The sequence below is a fragment of the Magallana gigas genome, chromosome 3 (assembly GCF_963853765.1).
Source record: "Magallana gigas chromosome 3, xbMagGiga1.1, whole genome shotgun sequence".
In the NCBI taxonomy this organism is placed as follows: Eukaryota; Metazoa; Mollusca; class Bivalvia; order Ostreida; family Ostreidae; genus Magallana; species Magallana gigas.
This window is the reverse complement of record NC_088855.1, coordinates 11495279-11520192: the sequence shown is the minus strand read 5'-3', so window position 1 is coordinate 11520192 and position 24914 is coordinate 11495279. Positions and strand designations below refer to the sequence as shown.

The 24914-nt window shown below is 31.7% G+C and overlaps 1 protein-coding gene and 1 long non-coding RNA gene across 4 annotated transcripts in view; one reads left to right on the top strand and one right to left on the bottom strand.

Annotated features, from left to right (window-relative positions):
• The window catches only part of LOC105325461 (uncharacterized), a 34015-nt gene extending 17215 nt beyond the window's left edge, over nt 1-16800 (top strand). The window contains exons 1-13 of one of the 3 annotated variants that reach the window (XM_034443502.2): nt 5586-5777; nt 5852-6069; nt 6271-6421; nt 6532-6696; nt 8083-8199; nt 8340-8456; nt 8587-8703; nt 8834-8950; nt 9298-9414; nt 13516-13641; nt 13872-13991; nt 14252-14339; nt 14426-16800. In XM_034443502.2, coding sequence (XP_034299393.2) covers nt 5735-5777; nt 5852-6069; nt 6271-6421; nt 6532-6696; nt 8083-8199; nt 8340-8456; nt 8587-8703; nt 8834-8950; nt 9298-9414; nt 13516-13641; nt 13872-13991; nt 14252-14339; nt 14426-14858 — 1929 coding nt within the window. In that variant the 5' untranslated portion in view covers nt 5586-5734 and the 3' untranslated portion in view covers nt 14859-16800. Of the gene's footprint in view, nt 1-5584; nt 5778-5851; nt 6070-6270; nt 6422-6531; nt 6697-8082; nt 8200-8339; nt 8457-8586; nt 8704-8833; nt 8951-9297; nt 9415-13515; nt 13642-13871; nt 13992-14251; nt 14340-14425 lie in introns of those variants that run through there. The other 2 variants (XM_034443503.2, XM_066078494.1) reach the window with 2 other exon arrangements.
• Nucleotides 465-3442, bottom strand: LOC109618392 (uncharacterized). The gene is made up of 3 exons (XR_002199298.3): nt 3209-3442; nt 2403-2620; nt 465-1899 (listed from the first exon to the last, which is right to left on the bottom strand). It is a non-coding gene; the product is annotated as an uncharacterized lncRNA (long non-coding RNA).
• Nucleotides 16801-24914: the final 8114 nt, after the last annotated feature.

The window sequence follows — 24914 nt, the reverse complement described above, 5'->3', positions numbered from 1 at the left end:
TGGCTCTAGGGTGGGGCCAATATGGCCATTCTTCTCTACTCTAATATATATTTCTTAAAAACTAAATGCATGATTATGATGTCCATGAACCCTCTACCTAAATTGTGAAATTCATGACCCCTGGGTCAGGGGTTCATGATCTAGGGTGGGGCTAATATGGCTAATTAGTAAAAATGTATTAAAGCTTAGAAAATCTCTTCTCTACTATCATATGTATTTGTTAAAAACTAACGCGGCTATGTTAAGGCTGCCCGATTAAGGGAGTATGGGACTGACACCAAAGTAATTAAAAATTTTTTTAAATTGGTTCAACAAATAGCATTGCATTTTTTCTAACAAAATATAACAATTTTTTGATAGGTTAATATGTTTGTTTCCATGGTAACGGTATCCAAACATACCCTTGTTGGAAATACTTCCGTTCATCAAAATACACCACTTAAAACAGAAATGAAGCAATGCTACATCGTTTATAGTAATTTTATTTCATTTTTCTTATATGCTATTTATAATACATTGACAGAAGAACAATTTATTAAAAAAAAAAATTCTGAAAGCCTCCTCAGTATCATACAATGTGCGACCGAATTTCCTCTGCATGGTTCAAATTTGTTGCTTTTTGTGTTGACCTTCAATGCAAAATGGTAAAAAAAAAAACTGTTTTGATATAATTGGAAGTTTTATTTTTGAACTTAAACGAAATATGCAAATGTTATGCTTTCACTGGAAAAGGAGAAACTCATATGTCAATGACTTAGATAAAAAGATATTGCAATCTGAATTTACTCTGGTCTGTTTTTACAATTTCACGCCATTTTCACTTGATTACTATTCTAGTGTAGATAAAATAATCAATACCAACTTTTTGTTCAATAAACATTGAGTCAATTAATAATATCTTTACTACAATGCTTGTACTTTATAAAATTCACCAAAAAAGTAAAAATTTATTCATTTAAATCCCAAATTTCCTCTGCTGAACTTGAAATTCCTCTGCTAAAATACAAATTTTTAAACCATTTGCACCTTATAACAATATACCAGGTAGGAAAAAAATAATTCTAGTAGGTATATACAAATAAATATTTAATTTATGATTTGCTACATGTATCTTATAATTATTTTTTTCAACTCTGAAACATAAAAAAAGATTGAAATTAGCATTACATCATGAACAAAATGCACAGTACAAATGCCGAATATAATTTTAAGCTATTTTGGCAGAACAACATCCATTACTGTTACAACCATATATTATGGTATGAATTTTTTTAAATACTAATCAAGTTTATACTGGACATAATTAACTCCTCACGTATATGTTCTATGTAATAGATCAACAAACTTATACAAATAATGCACCCAAATCAAAAGTCCTTTTAACATTGTTACATGTATTACCAATCTAGCATAACTAATGAAGCTGACAATTACCGCTCCAGAACGAACGCTATCAACAATTTCATTATATATCTAACATAAATATTGAAGCAGACAAGAGCACATCCTTGGCTTATCCTTGCAACATCTGCTTTTATTTGGGCAAAGATGTAGTATAAACATCTTTTGAGATACTGTATGACTTGGAAAGTTAAAGTTGTGTGTTTTTTTTTCACAATATAGATGGTTCCTTAAGATTTCCTTCACATGATAAGCATCCAATGTTTTACCAATATTTGTGTCAATGTTTGTCCGAAGTTTGGAAATCATTGTGCTATCTTCATCACCAACTATTGTCTTTATACAAATAGACCCATCGTTCCCATCCTTGACCATCTCTTCTATCATGTCACTCTCCATGGCCTTCATAGAACTACAAAGTACATGTGCGACAGGATTTCGATCTTGTTGAAAAGTTTTCTATTTTTCCAGAAAATGTCCCGATCACAGATGAATGACCTGAAAGATGGGAAATAGCATCAACTTAAATACTTATGCATAGAGAAATATCTAAAAACTGTTGTGACATTCAAACACAAGGATTTCTTAGGATGTACAATTATGGTTCACAAAGACTAGGCCTCGGACAATTCAGGGTTTATTCAACTACATGCAGTTTGATTTCCATGGCATTCAAAAATTATATAATTTAGAATTTACTGATATAATAAACAAACTTTTTAAATGAATGAAAGACTTTCAATTGGCACACTCATGCTTAGAGTATTAAAAAGAATAAAATGAATGACAAAAAATATATTACACAGTGATAATCTCTAGGACTAAGGATTCAGTCAAAATATTTATGGAATAATACATTAACTTTTACCTTACTGTATGGGGGCTTCAATTTGTTGATATGAGTATATCCTTGAAATCCATGAAAATTAAACCAATCACAGTGATACACTGTACCAAACGAAATTACCCAGTAGTTTATGTACTAGTAATTTATCAAATACCTGATAAACCGCCATGACTTCACTCTCTCTATCTATTCTGCCAACCAGCATATTTCTATATATAGCTCTTCTTCATTAGGAGATCAATACAGTCTAAAAATGGCCTCGACCATCGAGCTCTCTTAAATGCGTATCTGCTTAAATCCCTAATTCCACCAAACTCCTCCACTGTCTCCAACCACAATCAGACATTTGGACAACTTCTTCATGGTCAACATCTGTAATATTAAGTTACATAATCAGGAATTTTTGCACCATGAGAGAATTTTAAATGGAACACCAGTTTGTTGCAAAGTTGATCAGTAAAAAAAATATATGCATATGTACTTGATATTATAAAGGCATAAACAGACTCTAAGGTTAACTCAGATTTAACAAACATAATAATATTTACTAAGAGAGGAATAGTTAATATAAGACAATGACTTATGAAATCTTTACTTTTAAATTAGATGTTCTCCAATCAGATAAATGCAAATATTTCAACATGGAGAAGGGCATGGGGCTGTGAAAAGTAATTTTTGAGGGAGCATTATTGTGAAAGACTGAAAGTCACACAAAAACTCCAGACACTGTAAAAGTGTTTTAACGGGAAAAAAAGACACCATCTGATGTTGACATTGTACTTGACATCTATTTTACACCTATTTGAAATTTATTTTGCTGTCAATATGTAAATTATGAGTTAATGTATATACCATAGTGTATATCATTACATAAAGTGTTCAATCATGTCTTTCTATTTTAAAATACATCTCCTGACGTCATGGGTTTCCATAGTCTAACTCAATGAATGTAAGTCAAACCTGGACAGATCGCTTTTGCTGGCGTCGAGTCATCTTCCTTCATCTCTGATGAGAATTTATCAGCTTTAATATCAGAATATGTGACTGGTCTGCCCAAGAGAGCGTCCACGTTCGCACTAGACCATCCTTTTTCTGAACTTTAGCAACCTTTCTGTGGCGATTGGTCTTCTCAGCGTTCAAAATCAAATCCACGTTTCCTCCGCATTGCCAAAAACTGAACCGATATTTATGTCGTAAAAAATATTTTGGGTTAAATTAACTCTTATTATCATTTATATCCACGCTTTATTATTTAAAAAACCCCATAAAACCCTTTCCACTATAAATTTTATTGTTTAATACCTTAGAATTGAACAAACAGATTTAACGACCGCGAATTGGTTTATGTCATTCAGAGTTGCGCGGTAGATTCAAAATCGTGAGTCCCATACTTCCTTAATTTCACAGCGATACGTAGAAAGTCACTTGTCTGAACTTTATAAGATATGACGTCATAGTTAACTTTGACGTTACGATCTGCATTCCTTTCGATTGTTCTTAGGGAATGTATCGTAACGTAATAAGTGATATTCATTGTGCATAATAAAACCGCTTTATTCCTTTACATACTAGACACTGTTGTAAATACTACATGTAGTAATACTACATTCAATATCACCAATATGGAGTATAAAAAATCAACAGTTTTAAAGCTTCGTAATAGGTAAATAACTATTCATAAACTAAAAGTTTTGAGACTCCCCCTGCTACGCGTAATCTAATGAATGGCGATATGTATATGCATATAAAAACGGCTTGGCACAAGTGAAAGATAAAAACAATCTTAGTATATTTTACGTGAAATCGGGAGAGAAAATAAGTACCAATGTGAATATTGCTGGGGGAAACCTACCAATTGACCCGATTTTGTGTAAATCGAGCTTAAAAGGTAAGATGTGCCTAATTTCGATGGCGGTGCGTAATGTTTTGACAATATTTCAAATAAACGAAATATTTATATAAACCCCCAGCAAGAACTGCAAAATACATTACTTATCGAAGGATTTTTCATAAAAATATTTTTGATTTAATGTCATTATTCACTTGTGCCGATGCGATTTTTATAGATTATTTACCGTGTTAGAGAACAGCCGTCACGTGCTTAAGAAAAATATATGACGTCACAAAAATACATGAGATATAGTGTTGGGTGTCACTGTTAATATTCATGTAATAAAAGTTTAAAGAAACTCGCTAGGTTTAAGTATTTTCGATAATTAAAATAGTATCGTTTTCGATATATATTTATCTTCGGACAGCCTTAACATAGCCGCAAAATGCATGATAATAATGTCCATGAAGCGTTCAACCTAAATTGTGAAATTCATGACCCCTTTTTTAGGTGTTCAGGCACTAGGGTGGGCCAATATGGCCATATAGTATAAATGTTTTAAATCTTAAAAAATCTTCTCTACTCCCACACAGGTGAGCAAAAAACTGAATATATGGTTATGATGTCCATGAGGGCCTCTACTAAAATTGTGAAATTCATGACCCCTTTGTTAGGTGGTCAGGCTCTAGGGTGGGGGCAAAATGGCCATATAGTAAAAATGTTTAAAATCTCAAAAAATGCTCTTCTCTACTCCCACACATGTGGGCAAAAAACTGAATACATGGCTATGATATCCACAATCTCCTTTACCTAAATTGTGAAATTCATGGCCTCTGGGTCAGGGGTTCAGGACATGAAAGGGGGGGGGCGCAATATGGCAATATAGTGTTAATGCATATAACGTTTAAAATTTTTCTTCTCAATTCTCACACATCTGTATAAAAAACTGACTAATAATTATGTTTACCAGGAAGTACTCTACTTCATGTCCCCTCAAGGATGGTTTTTTGACTAGGGCAGGGCCAAAATGGATGTATAGAGGTTATAATGCATATAACGTTAAAAATTATCTTCTTTCCTCCCACACACCTGAAAGGAAAACTGAATTCATGATTTTGTAGACCAGATCTTTTAGTTTTTCACCAAAATTATAGGTTTCACAGTTCTTTTTGAAATGTGGTCATAAAAATTTTATAATTTTTCTACTCCAGTATGAAACCTAATTAATTAGATACATATATGAGACTCCATGACAGGTTTGTGTATGGGATATATGCTACTCAGGTGACCGTTAAGGCCAATTGGCCTCTTGTTTCAAAGAAAACTGATTTTTATTCATTATTTTAAACATGTATATTAAAAATAGTTTTTTAAAATAAAAGATTTCCTACTTTATTTTTGTGTATTTAAAATTAGATTTTGGTCATTCCTCGCTATTGATTTCTCCGGAAGATGCCAGTTATTTTGATTCATATGTGTGTGCATTTTCACTCGCATCACAAAGAACAGCTCACAAAACAAATATATTGTGTAATGATTGTAATGATACAGCTTTGTAAAGCGGAAATACATGAACACTCTTAATATAGATACGAATTATTATCAAAAACAAATTTATTAATTTTCTTTCATTCTCCCTAGACTTCTAACATGTCATGGATGTTCTTGTTTACTTTTCCTTTATGACTGCTGTGGTTGGTAAGTGTCGTTATTCATTTTGTTAAACGTAATTCTGAAACTGGTTTATGCGATTAAATTTCTTTTATGAGCAGCGGGAAAACAACATACCAACCAAACAGACATTGACGCCTCAAGGAATGGTTCTACCGGCATCATAACCTCTCCAGGTTATCCTGGAAATTATCCAAACAATGTTGCCTACACATGGACACTAAAAACAGGAAATCTTAATGCCACTGTCTCATTTAACTTTCAAGACTTCGACATCATAAAGTACCGGTACACTCCACATTGTCAGGATTATTTACAGGTCAGCACTCAATTTAAAAATGCCTGTACATACCAAATATATGTTTTATTATAAAGATGAATTTGTTTGAAAGCTAATGTTGAAGTGAATTTCTTGTTTAAAAATAATCAAACGATCGGAATTGAAAAGTTAAAGACCTTTGAAAAATTAACAAAAACATGCTTATTTTTAAGCCCCTATAATTGCTTTGCGTATCTTCAGATATATGAAACAGAACCGTGTTGCTTTAAGGCCATGCATAGATGCGATAAATATAAACCTCTCAGTCTGACAGTTCGTGGAAGCGTCATAACCATTACCTTTGAGTCTGATAACTTGCACAACAGCAAGGGATTTCATTTGACATGGACAGGTACATGTTAAACAGAATTGATGTAAGAATGATTTTGAGATTCAGTCTTCTGGAGACACTTTACATGATTTATGCATAAATCAGAGCATTTTCTTGATAATATTTTATAGTATATATACCAAGAACACCCGCGGTGAGTACAACTTCTTTATGGACCTCAAAACTACAAACGAAATCCTCAGCCAAAATCACCGGTACGACTGGACCAAAGATTATGGGTACAACAGATCCTGAGATACCGACATCAAAAACAGAAAATATCATCAGAACAAGCTGTATGTATGTTTTATTAATATATTTTATCTCATAATTTGGCTATGATGATTATCTAAAACATCTAACATGATTTATGAATGCATCAGAGCATTGTCTTGATAATGTTTTACAGTAAATATACTAAAACACCCGCGATGAGTAAAACTTCTTTATGGACCTCAAATACACAAATGAAATCCTAAGCTCGAGTTATAGTGATGTTTACAACAAGACCTAAGAAATAAAATTGTGAATAACAGATGATGAAGCACCCACTGCAAAAAAAATGGGGTTCAACACCTTTGCGTGCATGTTTTATTTATATTTCAAATTGAATATTTAGGTAAGAAGAAATTTACCATTTCAGTTTATGTTTAGTAAAATTCAACAAGGAATGGTAATATATCAAGCATCTAAAACTATTTTAAGTTTTAGATATTCACATGGGTACCATTATTTTTGGACGTTTAAGGTTATTTTCTAATATGAAATGTTTTCTTAGCCACATTTAACTTCATCTGCTATATGAATCATTACATGACATTTTCATATTGCCCCATTTTCTACCCTAAGATTTTTTTTTGTTTATTTTAATATATCATCTGGATCTTTCGATTTCATTCAACTTTTAACTTTAAAGGTCCAAACAAAACCTTAAAAATTCAATTTTGGTTTTAAATATTTCAAACTTCAATTTTAAAGTTGGAATTTTCAAGTTAAGTCTTTACATAACGATAAATTAAAAGTTAAAATATCCCAGATCAGTATTTGCCTTTACATAATCAAAGTTTGAAATTAAAACTATAATTCTGAAAAAGAAAAGCCAGCTTTAAATTTGGATATTTTAAGATTAAAATTGGCTTTTCGAGATTAAAGTCGAAAATTGAAACATTAAAATTGTCCTTTTTTTTAAAAGATTTCAGTTGAAAATTCCCACATAAAAAATTGGAACTTCTAAATTTTATTTTAATTTTTTTTCACAACATGGCATAAATACGTTATTGCAGAACTCATTAAAACGATAGAGTGATTCCTTTTTGAATCAGTAAAGTTTTCGTCAAATGTTTTATCAATGTTAATAATTTTTTTTCCATACGATAGACTATTAAATGTCATCGTAAAGCAAATCTTCTTAATATAAAAGCTCTCGTCGCTTTTCATTAACTGTTCACTTATTTCAAAGGAATTGTTAAAATTATGATCAAGGTAAATTTTGAAAGAACTGAATTTACGTAATGTTGTTAGCATGCTTGATAGCACTTTATTTTTGAGTATCATAAGATTGTTTATGAAATATAGATTCAATGGAATAGAGTCGGAAATATGGAGATAACGACAATCAAATGACTTTTAAAAATATCGTTAATGGCAAAAACTCACATTTTCCGTTTAACAATATTTTTTAGCTCGAACGTCAACAATTAGAGGAGAAACGTCGATAGTGAAAAGTAACACAAGAAAAATGCTCACAATATTTTCATCGACAAAATCCGTGACAGAGGGAAACATTTCAATTCCAACAGGTATAAGATTGTTTATGACATTTTGATTCACAGGAATAGAGTCGGAATTATGGAGATAACGACGACAATCAAGTGACTTTTAGATACATCGTTTTTAAAAAAAAACCCTCATATTTTTCGTTTATTTCATTTATTTTTAGCTCTGACATCAACAGATAGAGAAGAAACTTCTCTAGTGAAAAGTAACACAAGAAAAATGCTAACAATGGTACCATTGACAAAATCCGTGGTAGAGGGAAACATTTCAATTCCAACAGGTATAAGATTCTTTATGACATTTTGATTCACGGAAATAGAGTCTTAATGAGATAACGACAATCAAGTGACTTATAGATATATCGTTTTTAACAAATACTCATATTTTTTGTTTATTTTATTGATTTCTAGCTCGTACGTCAACAAATAGAGAAGAAACATCACTAGTGAAAAATAACACAAGAAAAATGCTAACAATGGTACCATTGACAAAATCCGTGGTAGAGGGAAACATTTCAATTCCAACAGGTATAAGATTGTTTATGGCATTTTGATTCACGGAAATAGAGTCTTAATGAGATAACGACAATCAAGTGACTTTTAGATATATCGTTTTTAACAAAAACTCATATTTTTGGTTTATTTTATTTATTTCTAGCTCGTACGTCAACAAATAGAGAAGAAACGTCGCTAGTGAAAAATAACACAAGAAAAATGCTAACAATGGTACCATTGACAAAATCCGTGGTAGAGAGAAACATTATAGTCACCCCAGGTATTTGATAATAATACAAATGTGTCCTTCATTGTGTCACAGTGTAACAATAAATTTTACATACTTAGCAACAAAAATATCCAGATTTTTAAACAAATAACATCAAAAATAAATTGTGTTATGATTGTCTTTTAACAAATCCTGAAAGTGTTTTATATACATTAATACACTTGCATACATAAGGACACATTCTCTTAATATAACAGAATAGTTTGAATTATTTAAAATTAAATTAAATTTTTGAAAAATGGCATTCGTCGAAAGTTGCATACCTTCACTAACTTCTTGAAATCCATATTCTGACAGCAAGTTGGGTTTTTTTAAATTTATCATTAAATAAATTCCAGCTCTGTCGTCAACAAATAAACTGCAAAAGTCGCTAGTGAGAAATGACAAAAGCAAAATGCTTGGAATAATGTTGACGATAAAATCCAGGACTGATAGGAAAACTACCATTCCTACAGGTATTTATAATAAAATTAATAATAATACTTCAACGTATGTCCTTTATTCTATCAATCCATATTTGACTTTATATTGTTTAATTTCACAAAAATATAGGTTAATACCAACAGTCCTAAAAGTTTAAATATAACTGATGCTGCAATTCATAAGTTTTTGGTTCATTTTCTATAATATCTTAATTTTTAATATGAAAATATTCTTTCATTTGCACAAAAACCCTCGAAAAAACATTCTAATTTCATTATATGTTAGCATGAGAAACACTTATTTGGTAGTTGTTGTTAAAATTGGAATATGTCTCCATAAACATTAATGCAAATAAAATTAACATGATTATAAATACATTTTAAATTTACAATCCAAACATATATTCATCTTTGGGTAAATTTGAAAAATTGTGCCATGTTTTATTAAGTTCAATATATCTTAAGAATAAATATGACATGTTGTTGAAAGTATTTTTTTCCTGCCAAAAAACAGAATACAAGTTCAAACATGGAATTGTTTACACATATTGGCTTAGAATTTTACTTTTAAAGCTAACTTTAAGTTATCAGTTTTGTTTTAGATTGATATATGAAAATAATATTTGATTCTTTTTTTTGCTATTATCAAAACGATATATTTCTTTCTTTTTTTCAATAAATATACATACATCTTTATCGTAGTTTTCTTTCGTGAAAGTTTAACTTCATTAAAGAAAAAATAATAAAACTTTGTTATGAATATGATAACCTTTCCAAAATTTAGTCAGATATAAGTCTGAACTGACAAATTATTTTTTATCTTCAACTGGACTTGTTCACGGAGATGCATTGTCGCCTTTTCTTTTTTCCACTATATATTAATGATTTTGAAATGGAAGTTATACGAAGTTGCTGTGAACCTGTTGATTTAAGGGGCCTTTCGCCTTTTCTTTTAATGTATGCTGATGACACTGTGTTATATCTAACTCACGAATGAGTCTACAGAGTATGTTAAATCAATTGTATCAATTTAGTAATGATTGGAATATTGATGTGAACACTGATAAAACAAAAATAGTTTTTTCGACATGCGGGGATGATGTGTAAAATTGATGGCTGGACTTATGACCAAGAACATGTTTAGGTTGTTAATTGTTTCATTTATTTAGGTATCAACCTTAATTTTAATGGGAATTTTAATGTTACACAGAAAATAATTGCGATGCAGAGTAGGAAATGTATGTTTGGCATTCAGAAAGTGTGTAATGAAACTTATTTAAATTTTGGGACTAAATAAAGCTTTCCTCTGTATCAAGCGTTTTAAACTATGGCTCCGAGATATGGTTTTTTTTATTCTGGTGATAAATTAGAACTATTTCGCACAAACGTTTGTAAAAGAATTGTCAAAATTAAAAAATGTACGTCAAATTTCATGGTTTATTGAGAGTTAGGTCGTCTACCTATGATTATTATGCGTAAATTGCGGATTGAGTATTGGTTGAAATTGATGAAAACAGGAAAGTGTATATTAGGCAATGTTTATGAAGAATTGGTTTCACAATTGATACCAAATACATGGTGTTTTAATGTCAGAGAATTATTAGTATCACTGGGTATGCATGAAGTATGGCTTTCAGAATGTGGCTAACACTAATGTTTTCTTAAAAATTGTAAAGCAGAGGGTGTCTGGTTTTTTTATACAGGAAAGAGACGCATTTTTCGAGTCATCCTCTAAATGTGTATTGTACAAGTATCTGCCTGACACTTTTTCCTTACAATTTTATTTGCGTAAAAATATTCCTTTTAAAAATATAAATAATAAAAATATGTCATTTTAACAAAATATAGACTGTTATCGCAGATACTTTTGGTAGAACAAGGCCGTTATAATGGAACTGTCAGATCGATGCGCATCTGCAAATATTGTTAATTTAGGTGATGTCGAGAATGAATTTCATTTTATACTGTTCTGTCCTTTATATAAATGTATACGTGTATTGTATTTTAAAAATATCACTGGATTCGTCCTTCAATGTTTAAGTTAGTTCAATTCCTTGCCACTCATATTCGCAAACAATTGTGTCATCTCGCAATGTATCTGCGTGAGGCTGGTAAAAACTGGAATGTTAGACTATTCGTACATCCAGTTAATGTATTACCATTATTATCATTATTTACATAACTTTTTGATATATTCATTATATGGTCTCTCCTTCTATGAATGTGCATTTGTATATAATATTTTATGAAGAATATTGTATAACGTTAATACTAGTAGTGACGTTTGCTTTTGCTAAGATAGAGTGTATGGGTATGTTTATAATTATGTACACATATTACAACTACTTATAATTCATATGAATTATAGCAAATAAGCAATACAACACCTCACCCCCACCCCGCCTCCCCCCCCCCCCCCCAAAAAAAAAAAACAAGTTTACTGATTCTGCTTTTTGCAAATAATTGGCAGCCTATGTATTACTTCAACCTCCTCGGTAATTCATATTTTAGATATAGATTGCACAGACTTTCAAATCATCATATAGAAACAGAAGTTTCTATTAAATAGAGTTCAGCGTGTACATGTTCAGTTTTCAACATGCAAAAACGCAAAAGGGAATAAAGATGTATTCAGTTATGATAGAATAAATATAAACTACATCATCAGCAGTTCAAAATCCAAGTGCATGGCCATCTTCAATTAGTCGTTGATTTTAATCATTATTACATGTTTATTAAAACTGGTTAGAAAAAGTGTCGAATAAGTAAGAAAGATTCTTGAATAATTTATTGATCTGAACACAAAACCTAATGTAATATTGTCATCAACTAATTGCCACACGTGATTCAAGTTGTTTTTATACGAATATATATGCAAGTTTTGTAAATAAAAACTATCTGAATACTGTTGAAAAATAATTCCCAAAGTTACATTATCATAATTTGGTAAAAGATAGTTTTGTAGCAAAGTATTCAATAGGTCGCCAAATTGCAATACATTATAACAAGTATTTGCCCTAAATAGTTATCTAAAAACATTTGATTTTCAGCAGGAAACTTGCCTTTGAAAAAGTTCAGGCTTTATATCTTTTTAAAGTATCGAAATAAACAGAACTCTGAAAAAAAGGAAGTCAAACTATGCTATTCAAAATGGGAATGGTTTAGGGTATTTTTCCTCAAATAATGCAACAATTGCTGGGTTTATTTGCATATTTACAAGAAAAAAAATATATATTAAAATATTTAAAGTAAAGCAGAGCTTGACTATGTACGTCAACGTGAAATACACTGTAAAATATAGATTAAGAGAATATAACCTAATTACATGTACATGTATAATATTATATTGAATTTAATATCAAAGGGTCGACCTACTTGTTTTAATAACGCTACAGGCTACATTTAACTAGAAGACTTGGTCTTACACGCGCCATGAGACAAGGGAAGTAAACCACGATATTGGACATCATTTTTCTATCCAAGTAATTCTGATCGACCCTGCTACCTTTCGGTACCTTTGTTAAAAAATGGATTATTTCTGTATACACTATAACTCGATCAGAATGTCGTTTATCTTATTTCATTGAATTCGGAAAATAAATTATTCATAGCGAGTAGTTTTGAGCTTATGAACGCCTCTTCTGGATAGTATTCATTGTTGTATAATACAATGAATAAAATATTTCATAAATTACACGTATTAATTGTTCTATCCATTTATTTTACAAATGTTGTAAATAAAACAGGGCTCTTTTAAAACAAGAAATAATATTCCATTTTCCCATGCACACCGTCAAAAACAAACACATTTATTGTTGTTGTAGTGTTATCAATAATGTCTTCTTATTTTGGAAACATAGCCTTAAAAATATAAAATAAATTGAAGTGCTTAATTTTGTGGGGGTTTTTTAAATGAGAAAACATGAATTTTAATTTTGGTGGAAAATTCAAGTCAACCAATTTATTGATGTTCAGTGAATAGCCACTTTGGCATTTGCATGGGTGCTGGGCCTATTTAAAAAATGACAGATAGCTGTAAGCAGTTGGCATATGTAAGCTGTTACTTATCGAATTCCACTTTTTTCTTACAGCAAACTCTTTAATATTTTTTTTATTAATTACTATAATTTACAGCTCGATTTACAACATATCAACTGGAAGCGTCACAAGTGACAACGAACACAACAAAGAAAATTCTTACAAATTTCTTATCAACCAAATCCAAAAATGAGGGAAACATACATGTTATAACTTCCACAGGTATATATGATTATAAATCAATGCCCAATTTTTTTATATTTATAAAAATATTTTAAAAAGTGTATATCCATAACATTTTAAAGTCACACACATAAGTTTAATGAATATATTATACGTCTTACAGGTCTAGAAAAGCTAATTTTGTTGTAATTTAAATGTAGCTAATGCACTTAAGATTGATTGACTGTTTGTATATATTTATTACTTTTGTTTTAACAAATGCATTCCAGCTCGAGCATCAACAAATAAACTGGTAGCTTCGATAGTAACAACTAACCCAGCAGAGAAAATGTATACAATATTGGTACCAACCAAATCCGAGAATAAGGAAATCATAACAATTCCCATAGGTATTAATCATACAGATTTATCAATTGTTTTCATGTTAATCAATCTTGACTGTATATTATTATACATGCTTACAAAAGATAAATCTAGCGCAATATCATATTTTGATTTTTTTTTCGAACTTTGCCATGCAGTCAATCAAAAACCAATATTTTAGCTTAAAGAGATATATGTATAATTCAGTTTTTTTTATTGAGTTGGCCTGATAACAGTGTTAATTTGTTTAATATTTAATTGACTATCATTATCTTTCAAATTTTAGTTTACTTGGTTACTGGTATCAGTATTCTACAAGTCGTTTTGACTATCATCGGGGTATGCATTGTTAAAAAACGACAGACAAACCAAAGGTATGTTAGAGAAAAATAGACAGAGAGAGACAGAAAGAGAAAAAATGTTGATTTACATGTAAGCTTTAACTTTATTTCGTACTTAGATTATGGATTCTAACCCAAGGGGAAATCAAGGAGAGCACAACCCATATCTACTCTAGCTTAAAAGAATCTAATGCTTACGATTGTATTAAACTACAGCATCAATCCAATAAAAATGCCATGCAGGAAGAAATTGATGCTACGTACATTGAAATTATCGAACATGAGTACGACAAAGTTAACCCCAGTAGTAGGGATACTGACCATCTTACTGAGAGAAGAGATATTGAAGATAATGCCATGTACATTGATGATATCAAGTACGATCAAGCTAAATCAAACAGCATGAAGTGTGACCATCTACTTGCAATAGCTCAAATTACAATTGAAAGTAGTGATATTAAAGATGAAGATAAGTATACTGGTAGTCTCAATATGCTTAACACAAACCACATGAATAATGACCATGGTTCAACTGCATCAGCGACTATTTGAACTAGGAGAAGTGATATTGAAAAATAGTTAAAACGTTTGGTGGATTAAGGCGATTTTGTTAATCTCTGTTGTTTTTACTTTCAGTAATACTGATTTTAAAGCTGCCTTCCAGATTTTTTATTAATAGGTTTATATCATCTTCACGATTATTTTAAATAAGCATATATCAGCATCATTTAAAGAGGTTAGAACAATGTTATAATTACGCCTATTAAAAGAACCTAAGGTGGAAATGTAGAAATAGGCAACATCAGGCCTCAGAATTATGAAGCAATTTCAAACTGAAGTCAAAATTTCAGTAATAACATATCAATTTTATCAGGTTTTTATTAAGAGATATTTCGAAAGTGTACAATTTTTTGACTGTATTCATCAGGATCATGAAACTGTATTTCAGGATCATGAAACAAGTATTTGACTGTTTCATGATCCTGGAGCAATGTCTTTGAATTGAGGATAAAAATGAAACATGCAAATATCTCACTTTATATAAAAAATGAATACAAAGTCAAAAGTCGTCAAAAATATTACAGTTTCCCGAGTACCAAAGTCCGTTGATCAACATGTTAGTCTCATTTTGGCATTTTAAGTTTTTTTGTAAAATCAAAACGACAATCCCATGCTCCTCTAACCGTTACCCTAGTTTCTATTTCATGATATAATCAAAATGGACCTCACAAAAACCTAAAACCTGACTTATAGGTCATGATTTTCAGAATTTACGCAAAATGTTTTAGACCCTATGGAATGCTTTTAGCTTTTCTGAAATAAACGTCTTTATGGGAGCAGAGAAAAACATTATAAAGATAAGAACATGTTCACTATAAAGACACATAGACGTAATCCTATGGCTATGAATATTACATTCATGACCTCCTCGTTTTGGAATATTAGGCTTCGCCCATGGGGCTTTAGGGGTTGTAAGGCAAAATATGAAAAAAATAGATTCCTCTTTTACTAGAAATGCTTCACACAAAAACTGGTATAGGTCAGCTTTTTTGTTTTTAAAGGTTTTTTTAAGACGAATTTTTTCCCCTCATATATACAAAGTCGATTTAGCACCTAGCTAAATTACCTGACAATTTCATATGTTATTAAGAACGTCTGATACATGTACAATTTAGCATTAGAAAAAAACCTTTAAAATATCCTAAAAGGGTGACTAGTGTTATTCCTATGAGATTATCAATATTTTGTTGTTTTTTTTTTAATTTAAAATCAAATTGAAAATTGATACCTGTATTTTTAACAAAGCGGAATACTGTCATTATATATTGTTTTTAATATTGCACGATGACCAAAATGGAATATTTTCTAAAAAAGCAGAAAAAATGCACATTTAGATTGATAAAATTTTGTGGACATTTTGCACATAAATTTGGTTACTTTGTTAATGATAAATGCCAAATTTAATCAATTAACTTTTTAATATAAATTCCTTTTTTACACATTTTTTACCGATTCTCTTGTTATGTCTTTTCAATTAAATAACTTGATAAAACATGAGCGTCGAATAAGTCAACTTTCAGAAAGATGGCTTGAGCGGTAATATACACTCTAGCAATTCTTGGGTGATTCTTCAACTTGACCGACAAATGTTGTCCCTATGCTTGGTAAAGCCAAGACATGCATCAGAACACTTTATTTGAGATAAAGTTTAACCTGCTTATTTTGATTTGTTTTTTTCTATGACATGTTAAAATTATATGAAACACAAAAGCGTACTTCTTTTAATTTTTGGACCCGTTTGTACCCGACCTCGATGTTTTCTGTCTGTCCCTCTTTTCTAGTACGCTCTTTTGAATGCATGAAATTTCAATTTTCTAACAAAATGTACCTAAAATGCTTGAGAGAGTCTTTTGATAATGCGTAAAAGAATTGTTTAAAATTGATGGAATGAATTTATTTAATAAGTTTGTTTTGAAAAATTAAAAAAATACACTATCCCAGATGTTTTTATCATTGCCGAAACTTATTGAAAACAAGTGAAAAGCTGTCAATGTGACAGCAAACCGGGTTTTCTTTTATGTAAACTGTATCCATAATCCATGTCAACCCTAATCCAGTGAAATGGAGTACCCTACATGTATATGCAACATTTTGCCAAAAAATGAGTACGTTCAAAAGCTAGTATTTTTTTCATAAATTATCGGAAATCAAAATCCTAGCAATATGCACACTTATCTTGAGAACTGTAGGAGGAGTTATCCGTACAATGAGGGTACCCTATATGCAATATTTTTCCAAAAAATGACTAAGTTCAAAAGCTGGTATTTTTTCGATAAATTATCAGAAATCAAAATCCTAGCAATATGCACACCTCTGATATATGTACAATTGATCTGCAAAAGAACAACTTCCTATCTTGAAAACTGTAGGAGGAGTTATCTGTACAATGAGGGTTCCCTATATGCAATATTTTGCCAAAAAATGACTAAGTTCAAAAGCTGGTAATTTTTCGATAAATCATTGGAAATCAAAATCCTAGCATTATGCACACCTCTGATATATTTACAATTGATCTGCAAAAGAACAATTTCCTATCTTGAAAACTGTAGGAGGAGTTATCCGTACAATGAGGGTACCCTTTTGGCAGCCGCCCGCCCGCCCGCCCGCCATTTTAATAACCGGATTTTTCCGTTGGAAAACCCGCTTAAAAATGGTACAGAAGAGTACACTACATTGTGACGTGGAGATCAATTAGTATGACGTAATAAACTAGAAACACTGTAGCAAGAGAAGATGATGCTGATGCTGCTGAGGTAAAAAAAATATATTCGATAAATGTTAATAAATATTGACCGTACATAAATTCCACGTCATTACCGAATGTCAAATAAAACAAACTGTGCACGTATATTTATTTCAATCAACCTTTAATGCATGAATTGTGCATTACTGTTTGCTATAAACCGTAATACCCGCCATTACATGATGAATTTCCCCAATATATAAATGAAAAAACATAATTCTGTCATTACCGCAATAGTCATTCCCGAAACACATATTAGTGTTTCGGTATGACAGTGTTTTTCGGTAATGACATTTCGAAAAATCATGGTATCATTTTCTATACATAAAAGCCTTTAAACTCGATAAATAAATATTTTCTTCATTTTTCCAAAAAATTTAAATAAATTTTATGCACGAAATTAAAAAATAACATCACAGTAAAATATTTTGATTCAGAAGAATTTAGTCTAATAAATGATTTTTAATTACAGCCATGGATATCACTGATACAGAGGGTGTGTTCCCGTTTTGCACACATTTGATAACTGGGTATAGAACAATAGGTGTGAATTGTGTTGTGATAGCAATTATTTTTTACCTGTGTTTTATCAGCGCCATAACGATAAAACAAGAAGAATATTGACATTTTGTTGTGTTTTAGGTCTAATAACTATCACCATTTTATTTTCGTTTGATTAAATAAAGATAATGATATATTTAAAAAGTCTTCAATTTCCGCACACTGATTAAAAAAAATAATGATTAGATGATTTGACTTTAACATTTTTGTCCATTTATCTTAAATATAAAACAAAATGAATCAGAAAAGATTGCTGGTCCCAAGCCAATTGGAAGCTGATTCAATGGATAGTTATATGATGAAGGGGAAAACTACATGAACAGTCATATGGGGTACTCAGTGTCTCTTTTTACAATTGCGTTGCAAATTATGTAAAATGCATGTTTATAATTGATTGTTTGGTATCAACAGAAAGAATATAATGAAAGAAAACAGATCTTTATCACAAAATATTTCAATCTTTGAAGTAGCGGCCTTGACGGTAGTTCTTATGACATCACCGCTTTAGTATATGGCGGGTCACTTTCTAGTTTTTCAAATCAGAGGTTAAATACATAAAAAAAATCTGACAAAAATAATATTTTAATATTGATGCGATATAACTCAACCTGAAAAAGGTTGAAAATGCATGAATTAGGTCTACATTTGATAGGTTTTGTGAAAATAATCTTTACAGTTTTTGAAGCATATATAATTGCCGATTTATCATCATACAGTTTGTCTATTTCTTCGATTATTCAAGCCACAACATAAATGAAAGATATTAAGCAGCGCTTTCACTAGACATATCTCCTCCATTTATATCAGCAAAAGCAATAATTAAATATTAACATATGATATTTTCTCTTCAAACTTTTAGCGTGGACATGTTCTTCCTATAGGCAGTAAGTTGTAAGTTAAACAAATGCGCTACATATTTAACATTTTTGCAATAATCTTTCTTATTTCAAAAAAGTAATTAAATTGTTCATGACCAAATTGATGTTTGAAATTAAATTAATGAATATGGATGGTGATTTTTATGTAAATGTGCAAGTTATATTGTAAGATAAAATAAATGTAAATATAAATTGCGATTAGATATGATTTACCTATCTTATTGTCAATTACCCTCGCAGGAATTGGGATATAGACTATAGCAATTTAGCAATTATCTCACCTGGTCAAATTCCCGTTTCGCACACATTTTTTTGATACCTAATTTTCAAATGTTTGCAAAACGGGAACCATCCCCTTTCCTGTGGCTACCATCAAATTATCTGCTTTAACGAGTTTTTCTTTTAACTCTGTATGGTTTGTTCCCGTTTTGCACACATTTGAAAATTAGGTATCGAAAAAATTACTAGCGGTGATTAAAGAACCCTAAACTGAAAACACTTTTCAAACTGGTGCAAAACTGTTCGTGACGCTCGAGACTTTTACGAAGCTGCAAAAGAACACGCAATTTTAATAAATAAAATTGCAAAACTTCATAGACTACAATACCAAGCATTCTGAGAGTATTGCATAAGCAATTAACGTCCCCTACCGGTTTGTGGAAATTGTGAAAACAATGCTCTGTTATGCAGAATATCGAACCCGAACATTAAAAAATTTGAATATAAAAAAAAAATTTAATTTTCTCGAAAATATGTCAACCAGACGCTACAAAATGTAAACTTGATCTGTAGTTTGATATTTTGAAGCTGTTCAGCAAATTTCATATTATTCCTCAAAAGCATAAAGAAAAAGTGTGAAAAACTGAAGTGGGACAGACAGACGGACGGACGGACTGACAGACGGACGCAGAGGAAAGCTATAGTCCCCTCCGGTGAAAACCGGTAGGGGACTAATAATGCCCCTTACATCAGCAGAACGCTCAAAACTCTGGAAAGAGCGAAAGAAAAATAACCCGGAGGAATACAGGGCGTATCTACAAAAAGAAAGAGAACGGTATAACAAAAGAAAGGAAAAGAGTGAAATAAAAAGTATCCAGGAGCTTTCCGCACGAGAACAAGGAAAACAACAAAAATCATGGAGAGTGAATCAGAGAAATAAAAGAGAAAAAAGTAAAATCTTACTAGACGCTGTCCAGAGGCTAAAAACATCCCCTAATTCTCCAAACGAAAATAATGCAAACGAACAGGCATTAAAACGAAACAATGTTGGTAGAAAAAAGGTACGCAGGATAGAGCTAGAGCTTACAGAGAGATAAAGAAAATGAAGTTAAACTAAATTCAATAGAGAAAAGAGCCAAAAAATACAAGAAACGACTACAAAAAATGAATATTTATAAGGCAGATGCTAAAACCACTGATTCTCCACGTTCTAAGACTGAGAGACTCTTGAAGAATCAAACAGTGAATGACAACGTTAGGAAGACACTGGTGTTCCACCACACCATGACCAAGAGCATTGTCGAAAAATACAAGAACACTGAAAGTCAAAAGCATCGCCAGTTCAGTTCAGTTCAGTTCTAACGTAGTTTTTTCAAAACTTCTTAAGAAGTACCGCTTAAAGAAAATTGCCTTCAGACATCTGCCCTTCGAAAAAAACAGAACGCATTCAAATTTAGACACTGGTCTGGATTTCAGAAGAAGGGTACAACGAAATCGTTGCGTTGAAAGGTTACAGGAGAAGGTGAAAGTATTTCTCGAACGTGAAGATAACAGTCGAGCAACAGCAGGGAAAAAAGAAACAGTCACGCGAAACAAAATAAAAAACCAGAAAAGGTTCCTTGGAGATAGCATGGTTAATATACATAATTAATTCAAGTTAATCTACAAAATAAAAAAAAAGCCGAAAACCCTGCAAGCTGCATTTCCTATTCATTCTTTTGCAAACTCAAGCCATTATGGATCCTAAAACCTACAGAAAAGTATCGGGATACTTGCTTATGGGTAAAGTGCGAGAATATTCAGTACCAAATAGACAAACTTAAAGAACTGAAAGTTTTATCTACACAAGATGTAAACCAGCTTGTTGAAACTATCTGCTGTAATGACGATCAGAAATGTGCTTACAGAGAATGTCAGCAGTGTAGTCAGAAGAAGGTGCCTCTGCAGAACCATGATCCTGGACAACAAGTGAACTGGAAAAAATGGATTACACGACGAGTGGAGCGTCCTAATAAAAAAAGTTCTGAAGACAAAACAACCACAGTTTCTGTGACCCTGAAAGAAGAACAGTGTTCATTATCGGCACTGATTGACGATTTTCAAGAACAGATCGCAAAAATAGCCAGACACTAACACCAATACAAGGCACTACGCACACTTAGGGAGAATTCAAAGGATTCTGAGATTCTGAAGTTGTAATCCATATTGGCTTTTCTGAAAACTATAACTGTAAATACGACAAGGAGATACAAAGCGTTCATTTTTGGGCCAGCCAAATTCAGATTACCCTCCATACTGGCTTAGTCTATCATGACAACGATGTGTTGTTCTCGTTTTGCTCAGGTTCAGATTTTAACAAGCACGGCCCTTCTGCAATTTGGGCGCACTTAAAACCCATTTTACAACAAGTGCACCAAAAGATTCCAAGCATTGAAACAGTCCATTTTGTAAGCGACGGCCCAACTACGCAATACCGCTGCAAACAAAGTTTTTACTTATTATCAACACAGTTATTAGAAAACTTCATTTCAAGTCTGGCTCGTAGAATTTTCTAGAGGCGGGCCATGGGAAGGGCCCCGCAGATGGCATTGGCGAGCTGAAGACGCTTTTGTTGCTAATGGGGGGATCATAACCAATGCAAAGTCTCTCATGTCTGCTATTTCATGGAAAACCAAAGTAGAAATGATTGAAATTCAGGAATCGGAAATAACAGTGTGGCACATGTAGCCGTCAAATAAGTAGAAACGTATTCAACAGCTACAGGTAACATATTAGACAAGGTGTATGACAATAAGAGATAAAATTACTTGACTATATGGATATTTAGCTGTTTTTTTCTGTATAGAGAGTCGCTTAGTCTAAACGTGAAATAAAAATAAATGAAATTGCATATTTTATTCTTGTGAGGGAGATAACCAATATCAATGATAAAATGGGTGCTATATATCTACACCTCTGAATAAATGTTTCTACGTTGTATTTTATTTGTACAGAAGACCTCAAGATAAAATACATTTAAATATTCTGAAGCAGACGTAAATGATTAATCAGTCACATCCAGTTATAGAAGACATATTTCCTTTTGTACTAGTCAAAATTTCTAACGTCCCAGGCAAGTTTTTGTATAACAGTTGCTATTTCTAATTATTTTGGCCATGAATATAATGAAATAAAAAGAATAGAGAATAACAAAAAAGCTTGTTTTTTTTAAAGTTTAATCAAAATAAATTCGAAGGTTTTTGAATAATAAAGAAAGTACAGATACCTGTCAATATAAAAATCACAACATTAACATCTCGTACGTTCCCTATTTGCACTTATAACAGCATCTCATAAAGATATAACAATTGGATAAAAAAAACCTCTCTGGAAGGTTATTACATTTGTTTATAGAGTATAGTTCTTCGAAATGTCGATGCTGAGCAACTGTCTCACTCTTGGATATACTCGTGTTACGATTCCTTGGTTGAGACTATATCATCATTTGTTTTAATTATGTGTGTGTTGTTGTGACTTACTTGTTTTATTTACATGGTTATATAAATCCTTTTATTCCATTGAAATACAAACTTGTTTACTTTCGTTCGGACTAACCGCCATGCTTGCGGTATATTACGGACTTTGAGCCCGATGTTTAAAACTATTTAAACTCTTTATAACAAAATAATGACAATCGAAATGAACGATAATAATTGATGTTATTTAACTTTATTAATGGTAATTTTGTATTATAATGTAAAAATGTTAAATGTCATGTATTTTATGTCGGTACAACGTTATCATATAATTATTATGAGATAAAATGCGCCAAGTTAGTTAATGCTTATGACGTTGACGTTGTCAACGTCTCAGCATCAACATAACAAGTTAGGGCATAAAAAGACGGTGTTTTGAAAGCAAAGTTCAGTTGACGGTGAAGCGCAACTCGCTTGACAGTGGTATGTATTGACATTACCAAGTCTTTTTGTTATTACGGTAAAGTAATATAACTTTTGTATTAGGGCGTTCTGGATTGGTTCGTTGCTATACTTATAGGAGTTCACAAGTTGCTGTCCTTTAAAAAAGGATTACAATACGTGGACCATTTGCATGTGTTTCCAACGAAAACGTCTTAAGATTATTAGAGATTCCATCCACTCTAGCCCCCCCCCCCCCCCTGCTTTTAACCACTAAATTTGTACGTTGTATTACGTATACATGTATGTGTAGCCCTGACTTTTTATCTCAGAATTTAAAGAGTTCATACTTCTAAGATAATTATGATCTATCTATGAATGAAGATTGCATGTATAGTATCAGGCATTTGGTGAATTCTACTATTTGCGCACACATTACGATTCGCCCTACTTTGTTCACTATGCAGTGATAGCTTTGTGTAAATTTAAAATTTCATATTTTGATGCATTTTTCTTGAGATTTAAACTTTTATACAGTGACATAATTATTCAGTCATACTTAAATGCTTTAAAAAAAATTATCGGGAATTACTCTAGCTTCGCCTACTATAAAGTAAAGTTAAGTTACAAATGTATTCGGAAACAACCAAACATTGCAAATTATGCTATCTGATGCATTGATTGCAGTTTCGGCATAACTTTTTTCATAATACTGACAGTTCATATCACATGCCGATCTTAAAAAGAATCAATTGTTTCTGTACTGTTTACCGATAACTTTACAATCATAGCGCGTAGCGCCTTTGAACTTATGTGTGTGCATATGGCACGGAATCCCGATCCTGATTCAGATAAACGTGTGTTAGCCTGGTTCACTGAGCTACCCATTACGCACAGGAACCAGGCTAGCTCATGCGCAGGCTGAATTTTCCCCATAGCTTTAGGTTTACCTCAGGGTCCACGCAATAACGTTGTACCAACCGTAATGTATAATAATATAATTATACGTGTTTTATATGGAACCATTCGTTCGTTGCAATAAATGGTAAAAACTTTATACGGGGTATTTATATTAGTTTCGACAAATTGAATATAATAAGTGAATCAACGATTTCTATAAACTGTGACCAATGTTAATTCTTTTTTAACCTTGACGCAAGATAATAATTAAACAGCGACCCATAATTAAGTCTAAGCGTTTACCCGTACCCTCGGTTCGTTACACTCGTCTCATCCATAAAGGTAATAAATTACGCGGGTAGGTTAAGGCAACTCCGAGTTTAATGAGCGTCGATATAATGATCAATTTAAAAATTGTTTATTTTTATGAAAACAGTGCTGAATATTAATATTGTAATGACCTGAGATAGGATTAATTATAAATTTATCATTTTTACACTATTTGATTATTGGTCTTATTAATAAGGGGTTAAGTGGGTGGATTTTATGAATTTTACATCACTATATACCTTATACGGTTTATCCAGGGTTTTATTCTCTTGAATATTTACCGTATCTGCTAAAATCTATTATAAGCACATTTACCATGCAGTTTGCATATTTATTCTTAACATAGTGAATTTAATAATATATAGGAAACTATGCATGTTGATTGTACATATGCATCTTTATTTCTTGCTATTCATTGTCTACTACACCTGTAAGAGCACTGGATTCCTGAAGCTGGTTTGATTGTTTACATCCCGCTGCCAGCTTTTCCTCGAGTGTATTGGGATAGCCACTGTTTCGT